General features: G+C 38.9%; 1 protein-coding gene across 1 annotated transcript; it reads left to right on the top strand.

The window, feature by feature from the left end:
- GFRAL (GDNF family receptor alpha like) lies at window positions 1-27,202 on the top strand. The gene is made up of 10 exons (XM_070954788.1): window positions 1-25; window positions 3,606-3,746; window positions 5,768-5,917; window positions 13,639-14,052; window positions 19,328-19,378; window positions 20,197-20,527; window positions 21,553-21,803; window positions 25,251-25,346; window positions 25,942-26,023; window positions 27,070-27,202. The coding sequence occupies exons 1-10, from the start codon at window positions 1-3 to the stop codon at window positions 27,200-27,202; spliced, it is 1,674 nt and encodes a 557-aa protein (XP_070810889.1).

Genomic DNA, 27,202 nt, shown 5'->3' with positions numbered 1-27,202 from the left:
ATGAACTCCATTCTGTTCGTCGCTGGTAAGTTTGCTTTAGTTCAACAGGAGTCTCTCTCTCTCTCTCTCTCTCTCCCCCCCCAATCATCCATCTCTATTTATCTCTATCTATCATCTACCTCTGTATCTATTCTCTCTCTTTCTCTCCCCCCCTTTCTTTCTCTCTCTCCACCTATCATCTATCTATATTGTCTAGATGTCATCTATCTCACTTATATTTCTCTCTATAATTAGGGTAACTCCCAATTATATTTGCTAGGGTTGCAGCCTTGCTTGCCTGCTAAAGGGTAAATGGGTAAAAAGATGGGCAGCAAACAAATAAAATAAAATAAAATAAAATAAAATGTTTGGCAGCATCAAAGTGTGTGCCCAACATGTGTCTCTTATCAGTTTCCCAATAATTTCAATTGCACTGAAAATAATAATGGGTGATCTAACTATTAGCTCCAAGATAATTTCTTTTCTGTCTCTTTCTCTCCTTCTTCCCCATCCCATTTTAACATGATAAAAATAAACAATGGCCTTAATTATTTTAAAAAAAGAGCCAGTTTGGTCTAGTGGTTAAGGTACCAGCCTTAGGTATGAAAGCCAGCTGGGTAATCTTGGGCCAGTCACTCTCAGCTCTGGGAAGCAGGCAAGGACAAACCTACGAAGAAAACTGCAGGGACTAATCCAGACAGTTGCCAGGAGTCAACAATGACTTGAAGACACCCAAAATAACATTTTTAAAGGCTAACGTATAAGCTTGTGTGACCCTTAGGGTAGAACAGGATTTAAAATATAAATATCCAAATTATTCTATTGGTTTTTTTCCCCCAGGCCTCAAATTCACTTTCCTTATTGTTGCCATTATTTCCTGTCTATCTATAGTTTTCATTTATGATCTGTATAAGAAAATAAGTAATTAGCTCAAAACGTCTTGCTCACACAATCAATCATACCTGAAGGGCTGAAGAAGCACTTCTCCTAAGATTCTAGAATTTACCATATTTGGACTTACTATGATTTTTTTTTTGTTTTTTTGGAGAGAACCCCATGAGTTATATATATTTCAAGAGGATCATGGAAGTACAGTCAAGATGAGAAAGAAAAGCTATTCCAAAAATCGGCTTTTTTGTTTGTTTGTTTTACTTCCTCCCCCCTCCCAATTCTTTTAGGAACCTAAAAGAATCTAGTCATTGACTAGATTCAGATCCCCAGATTTTTGTCTCCAGTTAATATCATCTGCATGGAAAAGCAGCAAAGAGCTCCTGAAGGAAATTCAGTGAAGGAAGGGCTCCACAATCATAGCCAACATTTCATGTTGTGTTGGAGATAGAGACCAGCACCCATTTCAACTGCAAGCCACGCAATGCAGAGGCCAACAAAAATCAAAGTAAATGTGTTCTGTCTGCAGGAGTAGCTTCCTTGTGCCCAGGGCTACAGCTGCTGTGTAAAGCCTGGCTAATCCTTTAAATGCTTTCTGGCTCTAGACACTTCCCGAGTCATTTGTGCTTCTTGTTCTAAGAGGCCGTGTCTGATTGGAACAGCTTTCATCTATCCCTGGTAAGGTTAGAAACAAGTTGTTGATGAACAAGTGCTAACTTCACACTTTAATACCATCTCCAGAATAGTGTTTGATTGGTTGTGATATTTTACTTTTGGAAGACTGCTTTTTGCTAGAGATGTCATCTATATTTGGTCAGTATATTTCAGTGAGTGTGCTGACCTACTCAAATCTATAAATACCCAGTAGACATGGAAGTGGAACAGTTTAAACAAATAGTTGTTGTTTGCTAAGTAAAAAGCCTAAGAGCATGTAAGGCCGCAAGAAGAATGATGGCTAGTATTGGTAACATTTCTTTTTGGCCAGGCATGAAAAAAAGGAAGGAAGAATAGTGAATATAGGCATACAGAATGCATTAATATAAGACTGAAAGGATACTTTGTGTCTTAGCTTCCTTTCCCTCCTGGTCAGCTACAGTTTTAAAACAGCATTTTAAATAAATCCTGCAAAACTGATTAAGCCATGTCACTCAGCTCACTGTAACCTGCTGGTGAGTTTTACCAAACCCTGATTTAAATAAAATAAAATAAAAATAAAACAGTTTCCCCAACCAGTTGTCTCCCAGATATCTTGGACTTTCATTCCTACAATACAATCATTTGTGGTAAGATGGGAGGCAAACAAATTTAATTAATAAATAATTACGGGACAGTATGGCAATGCCCAGGGATTGGTACCTAGTTGGAAGAGTCTAATACAATATCATATCCCTATTTCATTATGCATTTGGGGAAGCCCTCCAGACAACTGTATGCTTAAAAAAAAACATACCAAACAAATATTTGCAAAATCTATTCAGATTAGATAAATTGGATATATCATATAATTTTGTTCTGTAATTTGGACCAAGATTCGGTTAGAAAAATCACATTTGTCACACCAGCACCAAAGGAAATGTCAATATACTGTATAACCCGTGTATGCAATTCAACAGTCCAAAGATGAACTTCTTGCACTTCCTTCTACTGTATTTCTAACCCTGATCCCAAACCCAAGGGGGCAGATAGTTCCCTAATGCAGATAGTCCACTGCTGCAGCTGCTGCTTCATTAGAGGTAGATGATGGCCCTTACTTAATTATTTGCAAATGGGCATCTGCATTGTTACTCAAGAATCTCTTTGAAAATGGGTTTTCTTCAGATCAGATATGCACAGTATGGAGCTGTAAATGAAAGTGTGTCCTAGAAAAATTTCCCATAATTGTATTTTTTCCTAGGCTTTTTTTTTATTGGGATTTCTATCAGTTTAATGCATCTTTGATAATAATCCACCAGGACAGCATCAACCTGGGAAGGTCCTGGTAACTGTGCCAGAAACCAAGTGCAAGAGATGTTAACTAAAATCAAAAGCAGGATGGAAAACAAGTTGCTAAATGTGAGAGTGAGTTTGGTATCTTTAAGACAATAATGAACATTTAGTCTCCAATCCATGGGGATAACTGGAAGAGAAGATGGATGGAGATGGAGATAGAGATGGAGATAGAGAGAGAGAGAGATGGAGACAGAGAGATGGAGATGGAGATAGAGAGATGAAAGAGATAATGAGAGACAGATGGAAAGGAAAGAAAGAAAGAAAGAGAAAGAAAGAGAGAGAGAGAGAGCAAAAGAAAGAAAGAGAAGTGGGGAAACAGACAGGAGAGAGAGATAGAGTTTGTTCTCCCTTTCATCTATTCCATCCTGTGCATATCAATTTAACTTCCCATTTCCCAGTCAACATGTCCCTATTTATGTTAGTTAAGGATGGTGAGAATTATAAACTATTCATTTGGGAAAGGCACTAACTGGGCTGAGGAGCTCAGTGGACCCCACATATTATATCTCTGTTTTATGTTATATCAGGAGCCTCTGATATTTTTTTAATTTGGTGTTGTCTTGTGCCTTTTACAAGGTTATTTTTTCCAATTCATATGTTTTGTAAGTCACCCGCAGTTATCTGGTGAAGATAAGTGGCCGTGTACATTTGATTGATAAATAAATGAATAAATCAGAATAAATAGCTAACATACTGAATAAGTGCAAACGAACTACACTTTAATAAAGTTTATATTGCCTGATTTGCAGTGCTGCTTCTATATTCCCTGAATGCATGTACCTACCAGGCACAGACGTCAACGTGTCAACAATTGAAAGAGAGATGTGTGGCTGCAGGAAATGGATGTGAAAGTGTCTGGAATTTACTTGAAGAAGTTTGTTACATTTCAGGTAACTTGTATAAAGCCGTGTATTGCAGAAAGAGTATTTCATACAATGTCTGTAAACCTTTAGAAGTACATCAAATCTCCATTGGTTTGTTTTCATTTCATCTTTTCCCATTTTCCCACAAAGATGGGGTATGAGTAGGGCATCACAAGTCCTTGTATTCCCAGTCACTTCAACAAAAAGGGTAGCTTGTATACTTACCTTATTTCTTTCACAGTCCTATTTCTATTGACATGTATGGGAAGCTCTTATAGATGGAGAATTGCACATTTATGTCACATCATAATTCTTGTAAACTCATTCAGTTGTTGGGTTCTTGACGAACTGAGCTTAATCTGATATCACCAAGAAGAAAATCAAGCTCAGAGGCATTAAGAACCCTCCCAAATTCAACTCTGGATACGTTCTCCACCCTTGCATACACATTTGACCACTGGGGTGTTTATTTTCATATAAGTTTGTTTAGAGTCATAGCCTCAGCATTGTAAGCTGCGCAGAGTCACTCCGGATAGTAAGATGAGCAGCATGTAAATATATTTAGTAACAAAGAAATATGTTTGTATGTATGTGTATGTATAGATCAGGGGTCAATAACCTGTGGCTCTGGAGCTGCATGTGGCTCTTTCATCCCTCTGCTGTGGCTCTCTGTTGCTAGTCGGCTCCACAATTGATAGGACTTTTGGTTAGGACAGGAAGAGGAAAAACGACACCGCACTAGGAGGAGACTCTATGGTGGGGGAACCAGACTTCTGGTCGGCTCCAGAATTGAATGGGGGGCTTCCAGTTAGGACCTTTGTGGCTCTTTGAGTGTTTAAGGTTGCCGACCACTGGTATAGATTGTACTGTACTGTAAGTATTGTAAGCTGCTCAGAGTTACTCTGTGATAAGATGGGTGGCCAATATATTTAATAAACAAATAAGTGTGTGTGTGTGTGCAAGAAGGGTGGCCAATAAATTTAATAAACAACTAAATAAATATGTATATATATACACATACATATACATACATACACATTTATTTATATGTTAAATTTATTGGCCACCCATCTTACCATAGAGTAACTCTGGGCAGCTTACAATCATAAATCTATACACATACTTACTTACTTACATACTTACTTACATACATACATACATACATACATACATACATACATATTTCTATGATATATGTGTATATACTGTATGTAACTTAGGAAATTAGGGAATTAATCACAGTGCCCATTTAGAGTAACTTGCATTTCTAATGGCAGTAGCATAAAAATCCTCTAGTTCAAATTATAACTGATAGCATCCCAGGCATTTGGTTTTTTTTAGTAAAAACAAAAAAAAAGTTGAATCAATCACTAGTGATTCCCTCATCATGTACTATATTTAGATCGAAAACTGAAGGGACAAACTTTTCCAGCCCAAAGTGCCAATATTCCCACTATTCCGTAATAATGGAAACAATGAGGTAAAGTCAGATTTGGGCAAGATTATATCTCTGGCATTTTAGCTGAGCAACTGAGTCAATTTTATGACCAAGCCTCATGATACCTGTAAAAAAAAGGTACACCATTTAACACAACTCCTAACCAGCTGAAGAGTAGACTGAAGTCTTGTTATTTTGCTAATTAAATGTTGAACGCCATCCAATGTGCTTCTGAACTGTGATCTCTCTGTTTCTGAGCAACCGAAAAATGTTGCACAACACTAAAAATGCCCCCCTACCCCCTGTTGGCTGGAGGACTTTTACAGACTTTTGTCTTGATTAATAAAACTCGATAAAAACTGTGGTAGGTAATTGTTTACATCTTTCAGGGATAGTTCATGTCATGAGAAGATTTTTAATGGCAGGGCACACACACACACACACACACACACCACTGATTTTCATCCAAAATTTTAAATAGTAAAGGAATCTTGAAAATGGTAGAAGTAAAATGTTGAGTCTTGATTGTGTCACAGGTTTTTCTTAGAAAAATGAAGTGCTGATTTTTCATTTAAAAAAAAATTAACAGTATTGTATTTCCGAAATCTAGGCAACAGCTGTGCAATAAAAGATTCAACCAACTGTAATAAAATAACTCAGTTTTTAGTTGACCAGTTCCCAGAATTTAAAGACTGCATCTGCATAAAAGATAACTGCAGCATCAGAATGTGGTTGGGGGAAAAATGTTCCAGTGATAAAGGTAACTGTCGGCTTTTTGTTATCAGATAAAATAGTAACGTTGTATAATGGTTTTGTACTAAGAAAAAAAAACATTTCTCACTTTAAGGAGCTCATCAATTAAAGCAATCATAGGATTATATCAACCAACATCTAATTAGAAACTCCATGGCTCTTGTAAGCACTTGTACTGGACTTTAGATTCCCCCCACTCAAAAAAGATCACATTCATAATTCATGAAAAACGACTATTTTGAACAAAGTCATTTCTAAATTACTACTTAGAACAGTATGCACATTAAAGCCAATTTTGGAAATTAGGCAGTGGAAGATGGTAGAGATGGGAGAAATATCTAGCTTGAACAGCCAAGAAGTAGATACAGACAGAGATAAAGTTCCAAGAGAGGAATATGGGAGGTAAGTCAAAAAAAAGCATAGCAATTAAAGTAATTTTTTTTATTAAAAAGTTTTAACAAGTATTACAACAATTTTTCCCATCCCTCCTCCCCCTCTTCCCTCCTCCACCCCCCCCCATCCCCTCTCTCCCTCCAACCCCCCTACCCCCACCCACCCCACCCGGACTTCCCAGAGCAAAAACAGGGTATAGCATAACAAACATAAGCTAAAATAAGCTAACTTTCTGTAGTCTCCAAACTCCCTCTTGCTCTTTAACTCCCCTTTCAACTAACAAAACATAATTCAAGAAGAAAATATTGGTTTCATTCGTAAGCTATTTGAAACTTTTTAGTCCGATATTTGTTTTAAATATAGTCAATCCTTCTTCTCCATTCCGATATATATCTTTAATTTGAATGGTCCTTTAAATACACTGAAATTTTGGCCATCTCTGCTAAATTCACTACTTTTAGTGTCCATTCTTCAGTAGTAGGCAAGTCTTCCTTCTTCCAATATTGCGCTACCAAGAGTCTGGCTGCCGTTATTAAATTTAAGATCAACTTAGTCTCTATAACAGTACAATCTGTAATTATACCTAACAAAAAGAGCTGTGGAGTAAATTTTATCTTCTTTTTGAGAATATTTTGGATAATCCACCATATTTTTTATCCAAAATGCCTTAATTTTTTTACATGTCCACCATATATGATAATACGTGGCATCATCACATTCGCATCTCCAACACTTAGGTTGCACACTTGGATACATACAGGCTAGCTTTTTAGGATCTAGATGCCATCTATAAAACATTTTATAAAAATTTTCTCTTACGTTTTGGGCTTGCGTAAATTTTACATTTCTAACCCATATATTTTCCCATGTTTCCATCATTATTGGTTCTTCAATATTTTGTGTCCACTTTATCATATAGTCCTTAACTAACTCTGTTTCTGAATCTATTTCTACCAATGCATTATACAACCTTTTTATATGCATTTGACTTTGATCTCTAATCTGTTTTACCAAATTCTCCTCATTCTGCAAAATCCCAATTTTCTGATCTTCTCTCCATCTAGCTTGCAACTGTACATATTGAAACCGTGTTTGAATTATCCTTTCTTCTCTTAGTTGATTCAAAGATTTTAATTGTAGTATACCTCCTTCCATATTAAGAAGCTCTTTATAAGTAATCACGTCTTGTTTTTGCTCTACACTTATATTCTCTATCGCGTGTCTGGGTATTGCCCACATTGGTAACTTATAGTTTAATTTATATTGATACTTTTTCCAGACACACAATAAAACATTCCTTAATATGTGACTTTTAAAAGCCTTATCCACTTTCTTATCATATAATAAATAAGATGCCAACCGTAAACCAAATCATATCCCTCAATATTCAATATTCTTTCTTCTGTTAAATTCATCCAGTCACTAATTACTGACAGAGCAGCTGCCTCATAATATAGTCTTAAGTTGGGCATTTTGAGACCTCCTCTTTCACGTATATCCTGCATTATTTTTTGTTTTATTCTCGGTCTCTTCCCTGCCCAGACAAAATTATTAATACCTTTCTACCATATCTTCAAATTCTCATCTTTTTAAAGTATTGGTATCATTTGAAAAAGAAACAAAAACTTAGGCAAAACATTCATTTTCACTGCTGCTATTCTTCCTAACAAGTATAATTGTAATTTTTTCCAGTTTTCCATCTCTCTCTGTATTTTTTGCCACAACGGATCATAATTATGCTTAAATAATTTCGCATTTGATGTCATAATATAGACTCCTGAATACTTAACTTTTTTAACAATTTCAAATCCTGTTAGTCTTTCTAATTCATCTTTTTGATTTATAGTCATATTTTTAGTTATTATCTTCATATTCCCTGCATTTATTTTAAATCCAGATACTTGTCCATATTGATTAATTATGTCCATTAAACCTACAACTGACTGTAATGGTTGAGTTAAAGTAACAACCAAGTCGTCTGCGAATGCTCGTAATCTGTAGTCATACTGCCTAATTTTAATTCCATTTATTTTATCCGACCCACGTATCTTACTTAACAGAAATTCCAAGGTCAAGATAAACTATAATGGAGACAAAGGACATTCTTGTCTTGTTCCTTTTTCTATGTTAAAAGTATCTGTTAAACTACCACTAATTATTATTTGCGCTGTTTGTTTCTGATATATTGCATTAATAGATTGTATAAAGTATTCTCCAAACTGCATCTTTTCTATTATTTTCAATAAGAATTGCCAGTTCAATCGATCAAATGCTTTCTCTGCATCAAGAAATATCAGCACCGCAAGGATTTGGTTGTTCTTCCCCAAATACTCCAATAAGTTAACAACTTGCCTTACATTACTCTTCTACTCTGCCATTTATAAAACCAGTTTGATCATTATGAAACATTTGTTGCATGACTGTCATTAACCTATTTGCTAATATTTTAGCAAAAATTTTGTAATCTGTATTTAAAAGTGATATGGGCCTATCATTTTTTGGCTGAGTGTGGTCTTGCTCCTCCTTTGGAATCAGAGAAATATTAGCTGTCCTCCAGGATGGGGGTACATCTCCTCCAGATTGTATGTTAGTAAATAATTCTTTGAGGGTCCCACCATTTCTGACTGCAAGTGTTTATAATAAGCAGCTGTCAAACCATCCGTCCCAGGAGCTTTACCCACTTTCAACTGCTTAATTGCAAACATAATCTCCTCAGAAGTTATTGGTTGATTTAGACCCCCCCCCTTTGCTCTTTTGTAATTGTAAGAATATTCTCCTTCTGTAAGTATCTATTTGAATTTTATCACTAGCATACAACCTCGCATAAAATTCTAAAAATGCTTTTTAATCATATTTTGCTGATAAATCTCTTTACCTTTATATTATATTTTCTCTATGGTCCGTGACTTTTGTTTTTTCCTTAACAAATATGCTAACCATCTCCCTGGTTTATTAGCATTGCAAAAAGTATTATGTTTAGCATATTGCAAATTAGTTGCAACCTGATCTGCCATTAACATATTAAATTGCCCTCGCAATAAGTTAATTGCCTCTTTTATTTTCTTGTCTGCTGGGTTCAATATCAAAGCTTGTTCTTTTTTTTTAATTTCCTCTTCTAAGTCCTTCCTTTTTTTTCCTGTTTACGTCTGTTTTTATTATTCAAATATATCAAAATACCTCTCATATATGCTTTACTTGTATCCCAAACCATTTCCATAGATGTACCCTTATGCATATTTATAATAAAAAATTCTCTCATAAATTTTTTACATTCTGTTACATTTTCCTCATATCTAAACAGATTTTCATTTAACCTCCAAGACCTCTTAGATCCCATTCCATACTCTAATTCCATCCAAACTGGACTATGATCCATTAAAACTCTTGGGCAGATCTTGGTCTTCTTCTCCCTAGAAAAAAGATCATTAATAATTAATATAAAATCAATCCTAGAGAAGGATTGATGTCTATCAGAAAAAAAAGGTAAAGTCTTTTTCTTCAGGGTTCCTCTCTTGCCAGATATCTCTCAACTCCATATCATCCATCATTTCAAAAAATGATTTTGGCAATCTGGAACGCGTTGAGATATTCTGCAAGAGCCTTTTTGTGTCTTTTTTAGTGTCCAAAACTCCATTCCAATTGTGTATCCAGTAAGATACATGATTTATAATCCCATTGTAATAATTTGGAATGTAAAAGCTTATAAAATTTTTCCTGTTGTTGGTTTGGTGCATAGACTCCAATTAAAAATATTTTTTCTCCTTTTATTAAAAGTTCAATTGCTATAAATCTTCCGTGATCACCTGCTTCAATTAATTTGGCAATTAAATCTTTTTTTAGGTATATAACTATACCATTCTTCTTCTCGGGGGCAGATGCAACAAAATGTATACCTAACCTTTCATTTATTAAATATTTTTGATCTTTACTTCTAATATGAGTCTCTTGTAAACAAATTACATCATTTTAAAACGGTTTCAAATAATGAAATATTTTTCTCCTCTTTTGTGGTGAATTTAGGCCATTAACATTCCAAGTCAAAAATCTAGTTGCCATTCTTGGCCCCCTGAAGCATTTGGAGCATCTGCTGGAAATCTCCATGCATTTTACTTTCTGGCCTTGCTCCTCCCACTGCTTCTATTTTTGTAGTGTCTTGAATCATCTGAAGTTGCTGCATTCTTAATTCTTCTTGACACTTGGCTGCCGCTCGGGTCTATCTTTGATCCTTAGGTTCTTCTATCTCCAAGGCTTGAACAGTAGTCGAAAGTTGTATTAATTCTTCTTGAGTAATCAAAGCTCCCATTTGGGCCTGAGCCACCGGAAGTCCGCAATTAAAGTATTGAAGCAGCCAAGAGACAATGGATAGATGATTTCTCTTTTTGTTGTTGTTCTGATTTGCTTTTCTTTTTCTCTCTCTTTCTTTTCCTTTTTTAGGTAGGTGCATGACTAGAAGTTAGGTAGGATAGAAAGAAAACTTTTTTTTAATAAAGGGTGATATGATTAAAAGTTAGAATAAGAGATAGAAACAAGAGAGGGGGAACATTAGTGTATACACTTTTCTATAATAAAATAGAAGCGATAACAAGAGAAACTATGGGATAATTAAATAACGACAGACTACAACTTATTATAAATGTGTATTATTATTAGAAATATATAAGTTGATTGAATGTAATAACTATGATTAATTTTACTAGTTTTTGTTTTTTTATTAGAATGCATGATACCCAGGTGCCACACTGTTCACGCATTTATATGTTTGTAAAAAACTAAAAAACTTGGTGGGGGGGAGGGAAGCCTGCCAGATGCATATTGTAACTTCTGGAATTGCAAACCACCCTGAACAGCAGCCCATTAATTCCAGCAATAGCTTCTAAATCAGCCATTTTTATACAGGGTACAGCAAGAGAGGGAGAAAACGTTTGAATGTCTGGAAATTGTTCAGACGAAGTGGAGGAGGAACATTGGAGAGAGGCAATTATACAGACCAAGTTATAATTAAACAGCTAGCTGAAAAGCAAAAAAACACTTGGACAGTAACTTTAGTGGAATAAAATCTGTAAAAAGAAAGTTTCTTATTCACCTGTCCTCTTGTAACTTTAGTATGACAATAAAAAGGCTTTCTGAGTATGTGTGAGGTCCTTGTGAGGAATTAAGGACAGGCAATAGACAGCTGCAGTGTCGGTGAAATAATGTCATCTAATGGTACTCAGGAGTTGTGCCTTCTCTGTCCTGAAGCCTATTTTTTGGAACAGCATTTCCCTGAAAAGATTGTGTTATAAGAAGATTATAAAACAATAAGATTTATGATCTTCTTTATCATCCTTTCTTGCCTTTCCTTTCCTTTCTTTTTCTATTTTCTTTCTTACTTATTCACCCTTGTTCCTTATTTTATTTTTCCTTTCAAGTATTTGTATTGGTTCAAACTGGTTAAAAATTTCTTTAATAACTATCATATTTAAAAAAGAGAGAGAAAGAGAAAGAGCAGCACTTCCCTGAGATTCGGATGGCCCCTCTCCTGTTGGCCTTCCAGAAAGCCTTAAAAACCGGTGATTCCCCTAGGAGTTGGATGATTGGATGAGCCCGTTTTGGAAATGGTTTTAAGATGGGAACAGTCTGGCATGTGGCCTTGATTATGTTATGTAACTGTCTGTCTCTGTTTTTATTTTGTTTCTTTAAATCCTATGTTAACTGGCCAGACTCCCATTTTGCAAGTGTATTAGTCATATAAACTGCAAACCAAACAAGCAGACAACTTTTGGCTCCAGAGTGTCACTGAAATGAAAGCCCTATGATAGCAATTTCCTGAATCCTTATCTAGCTCCTGTTACTAAATCTGGCAACACCATGTTCTACCATTGTCTTATTTTAAAGCCGGGAACACTCCAAATGGTGGCATAGAGCATCCTTGCATGTCTTCCTAAGTCTGGAGGAAATATCTAAAAGTCTTCTGGCCCAGCCTACCTACATGATATGCTCTCACCTCCCTTCCATTATTGTGCTACCTGCTGTAATCTCCTGTCACCCAAACAAATGCAACCCCATTATTAAAAGATTGCCTCCTCCTGTCTTAAGAACATTCACTAAGGAAACATCCTCCTCCTCCTCCTCCATTGTCCTTGATTAGTGGTGGGTTTCAAATTCTTTACTACCGGTTCTGTGGGTGTGGCTTGGTGGACGAGGCAGGGGAAGGATACTGTAAAATCTCCATTCCCTCCCCACTCCAGGGGAAGGTTACTGCAAAATCCCAATTTCCTCCCGATCAGCTGGGACTCGGGAGGCAGAGAATAGATGGGAGCGGGGCCAGTCAGAGGTGGTATTTACCGGTTCTCCAAACTACTCAAAATTTCCACTACCGGTTCTCCAGAACTGGTCAGAACCTGCTGAAACCCACCTCTGTCCCTGATGCAGCATCACAGGAGTGCTCTGTCAGTGCTGCCATCCTGCTTCACCGCATCAATACGTAGATGTCAGAACTGCCATGCACTCCAGGGGGGAGGGAGCTAATAAAGGGAGAGGGGGACGACAAGAAACAGGAAGATAAGAAACGGTAACCAAATGCCTGCCAGAGACATGAGCTAATCAACCCCAAGGTCACAACCGAGGGAACAGAATCATCATCGAGCCCACTAAAACCTTGGGACTTTTACCAAAACAATTTGTTTAAATCTAATTGGACACCTGGGAGATAACTGGGTAGGGAGGACCTGGGAAAGGGGAAAGTAACTATGCAGCTTTTGCACTCAAACCTCAGATCTGTTTTTTTTTTCCTATCCTGTAACCACTTGGCTTTAGTAAAGTTATTCCTTTCACTACAAGTGCAGTCAGAGGCTCTTTCTTTCTAAACCACTGAGTCATGACCGATCTGACATCATCCCTGACAGTCAGACACATTTTTTTTTTTTGCAGGTACAGATAACAAAGAAAAGAAACCAATTAAGGCTGAGCTGCACTCATCCTGAGGTCCCAAGAGCCTCAAGTGGCCATGACAGTTCTTGGATGGAACTGACCCCAGAGATTTTCAAAACTGTTGCTAGACTGTAGAGCTGAGCATCCTTCCTAAATGATTCCAAAGAATGGCTTAGTGCTCAGAGCACGTCACTTCTCTGCCATTCATTAAAGGATACGTTTTTTTAAAAAATATATTATTCTTAGTCTGTGTGAGCCTGGGGGAAAAAATCACTGCTTTAAAGAATATACGCATTAAACTTAAGCCACCTGGAAGACAAAATTGTTAATTGTTGCATCAAGGATGCGTAATCGTGAGAATAAAATGTATTGAGATTTTACTAAATGAAAAGAAAACAACCTGACATGAACTCTCTCTCTTCACAGGGAACTTAGAATCTTCCTCCAGCACAGATATTCAATTCACACCTCTGGATCAGATAAAATCTCCAGGGATGGTCCACTCAAACCAATTGGGAAATGACTGCTCGGTTGCCAAGGACCTCTGTCGAAGAGACCACACCTGTTTTACACAATACAAGACATTCCAGAGAGTGTGCCGAGCAGAGACAGCAAAATGCAGCCTAGAAATGGTGGTAGAGCAGTGCTTTGCTGCATGGAAGTTGCTCAAAAAAACAGTGATGGGCAGTTGCACGTGTTCACAGCCTGCGCATAAAAGATGCGTTAAAATATGGAAAAATATATTTAACAACACATGCTTGCAGTCCACCCAGAAATATCAAGATTCTGCCACTGGAAAGCAAACCTATGCAGTTGAGGAAACTCAAAGCCACAATCCAGGTATATGTTTTATCTTTTAAACAACAGCCATTTATAAGGAAGTTCCAGCCTTGAATCTCTCTCTTGCATTGTCTTTTCTCTACTCCCTACACAATACTTAGTTTCACTGTCCCTTAGATTATTCTGCACTGCACTGTGTCTTACATTTCTCGTGGTTGTACCATCAGTCTAAGACAAATGATGACAAACGGCTTGAGAGTCAGGAAGGCTCAACCTGAAGGCAACTGATGTATAGTAAACCATGTTTCAGACAACGAGTTAGTGGCTTTCACACAGCCACTGATTTCAATACTCTCCAAATTTTCACGGGTTATCACATTCAGAATCTGTGGTAATCATTTCCTAGCTGGTAGGGCAAAAAAGGAGAAATCATTGCTAAAGCTTTAATTCATGGTGAAATCAGCCACATTTCTTTTAATATCCACTAGCAGAAAAACAAGTTTGGGCAATAACATATTACAGTATAGCGCAGAAGGGTTCTGGCCAGTGGTGAAATCCAAATTTTTTTACTACCGGTTCTGTGGGCATGGCTTGGTGGGCGTAGTGTGGCTTGGTGGGTGTGGCAGGGGAAGGATACTGTAAAATCTCCATTCCCACCCCACTCCAGGGGAAGGATACTGCAAAATCCCCATTCCCACCCCACTCTGGGGCCAGCCAGAGGTGGTATTTGCCGGTTCTCTGAACTACTCAAAATTTCTGCTACCGGTTCTCCGGAACCTGTCAGAACCTACTGGATTTCACCCCTGATTCTGGCTGGGAAGTAAAAGGATAGAAACCTCATGTAATCTGATCATTTGATTAAAATCATATTAAAATTACCTCCCATGTTGTTAAAACATATTTCAAAAGGGATCATATGTAATAAAAATGATGGTCAAAGGAAGCACTGCTACCAAACTGGAAATGGACAAAATGACACTTGGTAATGGATTTATTTGTCTTTTTACTTTCCAAACGTACATGGACATCAAAAGAAGGTCCAGGGAACCGACTGAATGTTGCTTGCAAGTAGATATTTGTAACCTTGGGTTGTAGAAATGATTTAAAGTTGTAAAAGTTTGAGTGACTAGGGGAGACTAACCTTCTTTGGATTATTTTCCAGGTTTGTTTTTTTTAATTTCATGCACCACTAGAGTCAGCAACCATGCAGCAGAAACTTGTTTCTACTTGTAGACAATGGTTACTATTCTACTTAGATATCCCATCAAAACAGAATTTCTAGTGTACACAGATAATCCTTAACTTAAAACCCTTTGTTTAGTGACTGTTTGAAATTACAACATGAAAAAAGTGGTTTATGACCAATTTTCACACTTATTTATTTATTTATTTGTTTCAATTTGTATACCGCCCTTCTCCAGCAGGACTCAGGGCAGTGAACAGCCAGAATAAAAACAGAACATACAAATTTAAAAACAGTTTAAAATAATTAAATATTTTTGGCCACAATTTAAAACAAACCCAATTAAAATCAGTTAAATTTAACCAAAAACTGTGGGATCAAGCCAGCCTGGCTAGGTGAAATAAATAAGTTTTCAGGGCCCGACGAAAAGTCCGGAGGTCTGGTATTGTACATATCTCTGGGGGGAGGTTGTTTCAGAGGGCGGGCGCCGCCACAGAGAAGGCTCTCCCCCTGGGGGTCGCCAGCCGACACTGTCTGGCGGATGGCACCCTGAGGAGGCCCTCTCTGTGCGAGCATACTGGCTGGTGGGAGGCTATTGGTGGCAGAAGGCGGTCTCGTAGATACCCCGGCCCTAAGCCATGGAGCGCTTTAAAGGTGGTCACCAACACCTTGAAGCGCACCCGGAAGACCACCGGGAGCCAGTGCAGCTCGCGCAGGAGAGGTTCATATGGGAGCACCCTGTCGCTCCCATAATCCCCTGCGCGGACGCATTCTGGACCAGCTGGAGCCTCCGGGTGCACCCCGGGGGAGCCCCATGTACAGAGCATGACTGCAGCATCCCTATGGTTACGTGATCAAAATTTGGGCAATTGGCATGTATCTATGACAGTTGCACCATCCTGGGATGATGTGATCACCATTTCTAACCTTCCAAAAAGTCACTTTGGGAAACCAGATTTGCTTAATAAGTACATGATTCATTCATTTATTTATTTATTATTTATTTGTTTAGACTTATATGCCACCCTTTCTCCGAGAGGACTCAGGGCGGCTCACAACAATAAAACAGAAAAATAAAACAAAAACTTTGGGTTAAAAGTTACACATAAAATCCCTAAAATCAATTAAAATCCATTAAAAAAAACCCCATCAGTCCAGGCTGGCCAGGCGAAATAGCCACGTTTTTAACAACTTCAGTAAGACTCCAGCTTAACAATTGTGGCAAAAAAAAAAAAAAAAAGATTCCTAAAATGGGGTGTAACTCACTTAACAATTGTCTCGCTAAGCAACAGAAATTTTGGGCTCCATTATGGTTTTAAGGCGAGGACTACCTGTAAATAAGCCAAATACATCCACTTATTTGAGTTCTTTGTATCTAATTCCATATTGCTGTAATACAATTTAACTAAAATATCATCTGTCCAGTTTTGTTATTATTGTTAAGTTCCAATGTCTCCTGGGAAATTCAGAAAAAAGAAATCTGATTTGCAAATGCATAGATCATGCAGGAAGAATGGTCTGCCATGCATTAATCAATACACCCAAGATCATGTCTTGCAGCTATAGTTGCATTAAAGTTGTCACTTTTAATTCAAACAATGTTGTGTCCATGGAAAGTGAGAGCTAAGGTGCCATTTAAACCAGTGATGGGTTGCTACCTGTTCTCCTTGATTCTTGCGAACCGGTAGTGGAAATTTTGAGTAGTTCAGAGAACTGGTAAATACCACCTCTGCCTGGCCCCACCCCCAATCTATTTGCTGCCTCCTGAGTCCCAGCTGATCGGCTAGAAGGAAAAAATCAGGGCTTACTTGACAAAGAAGAGAAAAAAAAAACAAGACACCTTAGCTTTAAATTGAGAAGCCAAGAAGCCTCCCAACTGATCGGCTAGAACTGATCCGCTCCTTGTAAACCGCTCGGTGGTGGTAGATTGGCAATTGAGGCCAAGCTGCCTGAAAGCGGTTTCCGATGCTCTTGGTGGTGGCAGAGCGGCAAAAAATTGTTTAAACTCTTGCCGTGGTGCTTCAAAGGGCCACGCTACAGCTGATCAGCGGTAAAAGGCAGTGTGGTGGTAGACCAGTCCGCTCCCAAAAACAAATAGGTAGACCGGAACGCTCCAAAAACAAATGGATAGACCGGTTCAGCTCTGCAAACAGTTAAAAGCCTGGTAGACCAGTACCTCTGCTAAATCCTAAATAATTGTTTGTCACATGACCATCAAACCACACCCACAAAATAAGCCATGCCCACAGAACCGGTAGTAAAAAAATGTAGAACCCACCCCTGATTTAAACGTAATTAAATGAAAAGCAATGTCTGGCATTACTCTGAGAAACTCCTCTACGATATAGGCTATTGTATTAAAACTGTTGTTAGAAGAATTATCCTTCTGGGTTCAGTTCCAAGTGGGGAAAAAAGACACTGGAAACATGGAGACTTCTTGGAAAGATGGTTTAATGGTGGACAGGTTCACATGGTTTGAGTTCCTGAACAGAAAAGGGGGCGAGATGCAGTGAGTCCCTGTGTTTTATGCCCTCTCTGGCTTTGAACTTCCTGGGGCCCAGAAAGAGTATCCTGATTGGTTGTGAGACTCCCAGGGGATGGGGGTCTTAGCTAGCCTTGCTGGCTGATGTAATCTTCCCAGGTGCCATGTGGTGAGTTTCTGCTGCTAGATGGGTCCTATTGTGTTGCAGATGATGGTCCATTGACAAAAATTGAGTTTCTGCCTCTGGCCCATTGACAAAGGGTGGGAGGCAGCAAGAAGGTGGGAGCTGCTTCGTCTTTTAAAACATGCTTCTCCATTTCTCATCCAGGGAAACATAATATTCTGCCTTTTTAATATTTCCTAAAATATTTAATTCTTCTAGGAAAGGGGTGGGTACTAATTTCCTACTGTCCATGGAATGTGATTGTTTTATCAGAATGATAAACGCAGCTCCTTACCTGTATGCGTGCAACTTCAAGATGCTTGCACAGAAGGGGTGGAGTTTATATCGGTTGTGATGCTGGGAGACTAGGCTGAAGCCACCATACCTAAAAGTGATGAAGGCATGTAAACAGAATGGGCAAAAGCCAGGAAAAGTTCCCTGGGGAAAGGAACCAAGTCGTTAAAGGAACAAAAGAACAATGGAGTTGGGGGCCTGCATAGGAAGCCCTCCCCACCACCTCTGGGGGATAAAAAGTGGTCCTAAAGCCTGCCAGCCTTTTGAGATGTTTTTGGATCCCAGACTTGGTGGCTTCCATCCCTCTGGCTAGTGCCTGGCAACCTAGTTGAGGATGCTGGGTAAGTATGGATGAGAGAGAGAGTGTGTGCGAGTAAGAATAAAAATATAACAGTAAAAGTTTGCTGCATTTTTAAATTCACTGGGTCTCTGTGTATTTTAAAGAACAGTTTGTGCCTCAGTGTTCAGTTGATTTGGGATCGAGTGTGGCAATTTTCCAGGTCTAGGAATGTGTAATGAGGAACCATTAGCTGAACCAAAGAGCACACTTATATAACAATGTTTGCTTTACTTTTCCTTCCCTGCAGTGGATGCTTATGTATTGTATATGATCACAAGTAACTTAGAAGTTAAGCATCTTCATGGAAAATCTAGATATTAGAATAGAAGGGGCTAAACCGAGATCTATTAGAAAGGAGTTCTAAAAATCTGGGGCCAATGCTGAAAAGGCTGTTTGCAGAATCATAATAATGCATTTCATTAGTGTAAAAAGAGGACTCAAGAAAAGAATTGTTTCAATATCTTTCATTAGCTTTATTTGGTTGAACTTATGGTACAGGTAGTCCTTGACTTATGACCATTCATTTCCTGACCATCCAAAGTTACGATGCTGCTGAAAAAAGTTCAATCCTCACACTTATGACCAATTCTGCATTTATGATATTGTAGCACCCCATGATCATGTGATCACAATTTGGGCAATTCACTTAATGACCACAGTGATTCAATTAATGATCATTGTAAAAATGGTCATCAATTTGGGCACAACTCAATTTACAATCATATCACTGCACAATAGAAATTCTGGCCCTAATTCCGGTCATAAGTCAAGGACTACCTGGAGCAATGTTCCCCTGTCATCCACTTGACCTCACTTTGGAACCTGCATCATGCAATCCATTGTTTTTGAACAGATGTATCTCTTTTCTTGCAGATCACATGAAAGCAAAATCACAGTGGAAGTTATCAGCACTTTCAAACTATGGTAAAAATCAATACCAATATTTCTTCTGGGACCCACATAGGTTGAATTGGCCTAAATCTATCTAGCTTTGCACATCGCAGTCCTAGGAAAAAACATACGTTTTCTCAAAAATGCATCAGTCCTCATTCTCATTCAGACAGTTAATATTTTTGTGTGCTAATATAGCCAGAGGCTAAACACATCACACAAAGCTTTCTCCCATAGGTTCTCTTCCTTGGCATTGATAAGTCCTCCTTACATTATCTTACCAGATGGGAAACAGAGAAATGGGATTTCTCTGTTGTAATATCTTACTTAACTCTCCAGAAAGACTAACTTATGTATCATGTCACTGACCATGATAACACTGATGGCTAACAACAGACAGCTGTAAGAAGAAGCTGTGCTGAATCAAAAGCCTCTCTGCTTTGGTATTCTACTTCTACCTATGCAAATTGAATGCCTGTGGATAGGTCTCAAGCAGTTATACAAATGTAATATCCACACCACGTTGCCCCTAGTGCTAATAGAACCAAGGATTTAGGTCAGAGGTCTCCAATTTAAGACTTGTAGAGTTCAATCTCCCCAGAATTCACCAGCCAGAATTGAGTTGAAGTCTCCAAGTCTTAAAGTTGCCAAGTTTGGAGACCCCTCTGACTTAGGGCATGCTGGTCAGAATGGCTTCGGGAGATAGGGAAAAAGAGTCCTGAAAGAGCCTTAAGTTGCCTATCATGGGTATGAGCACTTCAAGAGACAGTTAAGGATGAGACCCAAAGGCTCATTAGATCATTCTTGGCATTCAGATCTTGTAATTGTATTTTGCTCTGCTCTTTCTTTAGAGTACAAGCAGCCGCTATCCTGCTTCCAAGCCAACATGGAATGTGTGAATGATGAAGTCTGCAACAAGCAGTTGTCTTTATATCTCCAAGTGTGCCAAATAAATGGAAGCTCCTGTGATATAAATCGATGCCGGGCAGCCCTACACGCCTTCTATGCCAATATGCCTTTTCAGGTGGCTCAGATGCTGACCTTTTGCGACTGTATGCAGTCAGACGACAACTGCCATCAAGCCAGACAATTCCTCCACGGCCATCCATGTGCCATCAAAATGGTCCCAACGCCTAGCTGTGTTCATGTAATGCAATTGTGTCGGGAAAACAAGCTTTGCTGGTATGCATTTTTGCTTGCATGCAGAAGTGGGCTTAATATGAAAATACATAAATGGGTTGAGTCTATCTATTTAAATGACAGTGTCTTAAGTTTTCAAAAACAAAAGTATTCCAGAGGATACTCCAAAGGTACAGAATAAGCTAAGGCTAACATTATTATTTCCCTGTGAGTTAAGTCTTCCTTTTAATCTTCTCTAATTTACGAGCATTGGCAGGGCATATTAGATAAGCAAATTTTAATTGTTCATCAATATGAATCATATACATATAGTCTTAAGTGGCAGTCCAGGATACCCTTTCTCCATGCATTCTTTTAATAAGAGATGTTGCTTCCCCCGCCAAATATTCTTTCAGGCCATTTAAAACAGGTAATCCTCCACTTTTAACCATTTGTTTAGCAATTGTTCAAAGTTACAATGGCAATAAAAAAATTAATTTACAACTGGTCCTCCCCCAACTGTTGCAGCATCCCAACAGTTACATGATCGAACTTTGGGGGGCTTGGCAATTGGTAGGTACTTATGATAGTTGCAGCATTTTAGTGACATGATTGCTGTTTCCAGTCAGCTTCCAACAAGCCAAGCCAATCAGAAAAGCCAGATTTGCTTAAGGACCCACATGATCACAATTTCAGTGATTAGCTTAAAAATCATGGCAAAAAGATCATAAAATCAGGTGCAACTTACTTAGCAATCATCTTGGTTAGCAACAGAAATTCTGGTCCCAATCGTGTTTTAAATCAGGGACAATAATCCTTTCCAGCCTAGGTACAGTACTTTTATAATCCATTGCTTAAAATAAGGGATCTCCAATCAATTTGTGAAATTATAAGTAAAATACAGTATTTTGAATAGGCCCTCCTTCATATTCCTCCTTTTAGTTCTCATGAGATTTCTGATCTGCTTTCTTTTCATCCTCTCTCATTTGTCCTATGTTTGATTGTTGCACATCACAATCAAAAGGAACCCTGGGGCTCTATATATCTCTATATTTATGCTCCCCTTATTCTGCCTTGTGTTTCCAAAGGAGCAAATATGAGGCATTTACGTCAAAGTGCTTAAAGCACATCAGTCAAACCTGCCTTGAAGAAAACTCCTGCCTCAAGACTTGGAACGCCATTGATCCAATTTGTTCAGAGAGTGTTGACTGCAGAGTGGCTTATGTGGACCTGTGGGGATCCATCCTTCGAGTCAAGTGTACCTGTGAGACCGCATCACAAGCTGAGCAGTCTGTGTGCCAGTGGTTCCATCGTATGCTCCATGGCAAGGTTTGCTTACGTAAGTCGATCTGGTCAAGCCTTGATGTTGTCTACTTTAAGCTCAGAAGTTAGCACCATCTGCTTCAGATGCTAAGCTTGGAGACCAAGTAGGGCCAGGCCAGGTTAGTCAATGGATGAAAGACTCCTAAGAAATAGCAAGCTCTTTGTTACACCAGGTAGTGAAAAGCATGTCCCAAAGAAACCAACAGAAAATTACTACTCTACTATTGCTTAGTATATTGCATGTAGCTGCTCTTGAAGTCACCAGAGCTGAACTAAAGCTGGAAACGATTCTACTTTTGCTTTTAACTTGGTACAATAATTCAGCATCTTTCTGGGAGGGTCTTCCTTGTAGGGGATGCTAGTTGGAGAAACAGAATGAATGGGCACCAAAGCGAAAGTTAGTTTCGCTCCATTTTTGACTCTAGTCCTACTCCACAGTTGTTTCAGCTCTGTTGCCTAAAGCCATATCACCCAGGGCTGAAATTCAGCCGGTTTTATCCGGCTTGGGTGAACCAGTAGCAGCAGCTGTGAGAGGCTCCACCCACCCATGCGGACGTCATGATGTCGCTTTTTTGCGACATTTTAAGCCTCTGTGCATGCCCAGAAGGCTTTACGCATGTGTGGACGATGGCGTGCATTTGCAAACCGGTAGAGAAAGTAAGTGAATTTCACCCCTGATATTACCACTCAAACATGACATCTGGGGGAATATCTCTCAGGACAAATAAAGATGTCCCCCAGCCATGTTTGAAGCACACAGACACTTGTTCCACACAGAATCAGGGTTCCAGCTAAAAGATTTTAGTTTCAGCTTTTAAGATCAGTGCTGGAGAAAGTTACAGATGTGGTCTATTTGTAAACCAAGCAACCTTAGAGCCATGAGTCTTGGTGCCTAATTGACTGCTGGTAATGCTTGTACTCACAAACATTTCAAATACTACATGTATTAGGGATAGAATCATACTTTACTATGAGGGCACCTTTGTGTAGAGAAGCAGTGCGAAGGGATACTTGGGTGAAGGGTCTCACTTGATTTCTGAGTGACTAACCCATCAAAATATAAAAAACAAATGCTATCCAATTTATTTTAAAAACAAATTTAATTGAAATTACATGATGCTCGTTAAACAGATTTCACTGGTTCCAATGCATAAAACCATTACAAGTTACCATTTCGAGGGACATTGGGAATTGCACTCAAAAATTTGGGAGGGCCGTATCAAAAAAGGTGTGGTCTCAAAAGGGGTGAAATGTAAAATTTGTTACTACCGGTTCTGTGGGCGTGATCAACTTTTTTTTTTTTAACTTTTCAAAGCATTTTTTCTAATGCTTTGAAAAGCCTCTGCCGATCAGGCAACTGAGCTGGGATCGTCAGAGAGGCTTTTTAAAAAATACCTCTCTGCCGATCAAGCAACTCAGCTGGGATTGTCAGAGACTTTTCAAAGCATTTTTTTTACCACCTCTTCGGCCAAGAGGTTGCAGAAAAAAATGCTTTGAAAAGCCTCTGACGATCCCAGCTGAGCCGCGCAATCATCAGAGACTTTTTTTTTTACTTTTAAAAGCATTTTTTCATCGGAAGAGGTTGTAGAAAAAAATGCTTTTAAAAGTAAAAAAAAAAGCCTCTGATGATCCTGCGGCTCAGCTGGGCATGGTGGGGGGGGGGCGCAGGAATTTTTGCTATCAGTTCTCCGAACCACCCGCCACCATTGCTACCGGATCAGGAGATCCGGTCCGAACTGGGAACATTTCACCCCTGGGTCTCAAGTTGTGCAAAGAAACCAACTGAACAAGCATTGTAGCTTTTAAAAAAGTGGGGTGGAGATCTGGAGGAGTTGCATTTGAATTGGGGTTTATGCAACTCCATAGGATGAGAACCAGAATTCAAGTATGACAAAATCAGAATCTTGATCAAGTGGATAAGGTTCAAGAAGGAAGGATTTAGAAGGAGTGCAATTGACAGAGGTAACTGTACCACTAAATGATGACATTTGCAATAGGCATCAAGTAGCATGTCATTAACAATTTTTATTTCCTTTAGCACAGCATAAGACCTGCACAAATCATTTCTTGCTTGGAAGTGTAAATAACTAATTGATAGGGAGCGACAGCTAAAGCTCTCTCTACAGTTGTGTGTGTGTGTGTTATTTTGATTTTTCATTTCATTTCATTTATTGGATTTGTATACCGCCCTACTCCCGAAGGACTCAGGGCGGTGAACAGCCATAGAATAAAACACATAAATACAAAATTTAAAAACAGAATAAAACCGAATTAAACAATTTGGCCGAGACAAATTTAAAACACCCAATAATTTTAAAAACAAATTAAAATTTACATTTTAAAGGGGAAAGATTTAGGCCAGGATGACTTGATGGAATAAAAGTCTTGAGAGCGCGACGAAAGGTGCACAGATCCGGGATCCTCCGTATCTCCGATGTATTATGTAATGTCATCTCTATTATTTTTAACTATTAATTTTTTTAAACAATATGTACTCATTCTTGTAATAAACCCTAGTGACTTCCAAGGAAGTTTAGAAATGTTTTAGAAGTTATAACTGAGAAGCTAGGTTAAATCCATTCTAATGGAATTGTAAACAATCTTTCTCCCATCTAATAAAGTAGAGGTATTCAGACAAAATATTCTTATTTTATTTGTGCACTGTAGCTAGATTTCTTTTATCTAAAATAATTACAGCTAGAATCTCTTTCTACTTCTCTCATTTCCTTGAGATATAATACTTAACAAACTGTGCCTAAGGGTTATTTTTGGCCAAAGCATCTATATACCGGTAATCAAAGGAAGGGATATCATGTTTGGGGAGATTGAAGTAAACATGAGGTTTGCTAAAATAAAAACAAAATTTAAAAATCCCCATTTTGGGGGGGATGGGGAGGGAGAAGAAAGAGGTTTCCTAAAAACCTCTTCCTAAAAAACTCCAGGAGATTTTGGGATGCAGGGCAGAGAGGATGGAGAACAGGCAGACAGATGAGAGGGAGTGGAATCAGAGGTGGGTTTCAGCAGGTTCTGACCAGTTCTGGAGACCCGGTAGTGGAAATTTTGAGTAGTTCGGAGAACCGGTAGTAAAAATTATGACTGGCCCTGCCTCCATCTATTCTCTGCCTCCCGAGTCCCAGCTGATTGAGAGGAAATGGGGATTTTGCAGTAACGTTCCCCTGGAGTGGGGTGGGAATGGAGATTTTACAGCATCCTTCCCCTGCCACGCCCACCAAGCCACACCCACCAAGCAATGCCATGCCCACCAAGCCACACCCACAAACCGTAGGTAGTAAAAAAATTTGAAATCCACCACTGAGTGGAATGGAGAATCCTGAAAGAGCACAGCCGGCGATCAGGCTGGCTGGCAGGCTTCCAACAGGAAAGCACTCCATGAAGCCATGTTAGGATGTCCTGTTTACTTGCTTTCACACCTTCTTGTTTTTATATTCTCTCATGTTTAAAGGCCAGATATCAGGTGGAGACGCTGACCTTTACTCATCGCAGATAGAACTCCCTGGAAAAATACTTCCTGTAACTGGTGAACAGTCTTTGTTTTACGGTAAGCTGGACTTTCAAAAAGAAAGGAAACCTCCACCCCTGCCATGGACCCCGAGGCTTACAAAGCATGAGGTCTGCAGAGGGAAGAGCACAGGTGATGCTGGAGTGGGGAGGGCAGGAGGCTGCTGAAACCAGCCCTGTTCTGATCCTTGTTTCTATCTGGAAGGAGAGGAGGGTTAGGCCACTGTTCAAGAGCATGTAAATGTCTTCAGTTTAAATGGAGAGTGGAATCATTTGCCTGATCTTTCCCTACAGATACCCTTCTGCAAATGCTGGTGTTTGGTCTGGGACTCTTAATCTGGCATGTGCTGATATAGCCCCGTGTATTACTGTTGGGATTATTTCATTACATTTATATGCTGCCGAATTCCCAGCAATTCAGGGAGGATGGCAGATAGCCATGGTACTTTATAGCCTTGTGTGTGAGAGGTGGGGGGGAAATAGGGAGAGACACTTACTTGAAGCGCCTGCTCATTTTTCTGAAATTTGCAAGGAAATAGTATATACACCTGGCTGATTCATGCAATTAAATTTGCAATTTAAATATTGCTATTAGCTTGGATGCACTTTTAATTGTTTCCCTACTTTAATTCTAGATGACACAGTCATTACTATTCTATACGTCTCCTGCATCATTCTTATCCTGGGAATAATCCTTCTGGCTTTGTTAAAGACCAGGTAATTTCTGCAAAAAGCAGTCTCTGTGTATTGCATTCTCCAGGTTAGGGAAAAGACTCAACCGCTTGTTTCCCTCAGCATACATTCCTTCCCTGATCTCTAGTCATTTTTAACTATTGTTTCCAAGAAGATGGTGACATCTTGAGGGGAGCTGGTGGAAGAAACAGAGAACAAGTGTATGTAAAGTTGAATAATCAAAATAAACAACTACTATTCCATACACGGCACTCACAGGTCTATTTCTAGCATGCCTAACTTCGTTATTTTAAATTTAATTTTAAGTTTTAAATGAATTGCAAAGCCTCTATTACCTCTTTTGGATCAAATATGGGCTGAATGCAAATTAGTGGTTGGCTGCAATCCACTGCATTGTTAGGAAGTATCACTGCCTGCCCCTTTCAAAAGACAAAGTTGGGGTGATAGAGAACTTCCTGGGGTACTACTGGTAGGGGTCTCACTGGCTTGGGTGATGGGTCTTTTCAAATGCCAGCAGCCATTTTTTTTTAAAGGAATCATAACATGGCCTCCAAAATGCCTCCACCAGCCCTGGCTTACCATAGGGAAGGCAATCTGTTGCCCCCTATATAATTTGGGCTACAGATCCCATCAGTCCAAGCTAGCACTGGCGATACTCATAGAATATGGGCATTCTGCAGGGCATCCAGTGGCAATACTTTCAGAATATGGACTATTCTGCAGAATGGCCTAGATACAGCACATTATCATCCTGACATATCAGATAAAATGCATTATAGCTACTATTCATGCCAATAGATCATAAATAATAATAATATATAAGAACATTTACAACTCCACTTTGCCAGAAACAGAGGCACATTTAAGCTAATGTTAAGCACTGTTTAATCCTACTTATTTCAATGAAAGAAGATAGGCTTAATTACCTTTTAAGAATCAATGAGACTTAAAAGGGCTTGACAGTGACTAGATCCTGCCCAAAGTTTACCCAGCTATCGATTTTAGCCAAGCAGAATGAAGTGTTCAGGCTAGCTGGTCTGTTAATGCAACACCTGTTTGTTTGTTTTCAGGGCCTGCACAGCTGTTTATCTGCCAAAGAGAGTTTCCTCCCAGGTGCATTTATCGGAGACGCTCCCAAGCCCTTTTATCAGGAACAATCCAACAACTCTGGATCATCCGCTGGGCCAAAAGTGCTCATTCTGA

The sequence above is a fragment of the Pituophis catenifer genome, unplaced genomic scaffold (genome assembly GCF_029215685.1).
Source record: "Pituophis catenifer annectens isolate HBS135680 unplaced genomic scaffold, rPitCat1.0.hap2 SCAF_1, whole genome shotgun sequence".
Lineage (NCBI taxonomy): Eukaryota > Metazoa > Chordata > Lepidosauria > Squamata > Colubridae > Pituophis > Pituophis catenifer.
The sequence above is the reverse complement of the archived record's forward strand: the minus strand, read 5'-3'. Positions and strand labels throughout refer to the sequence as shown.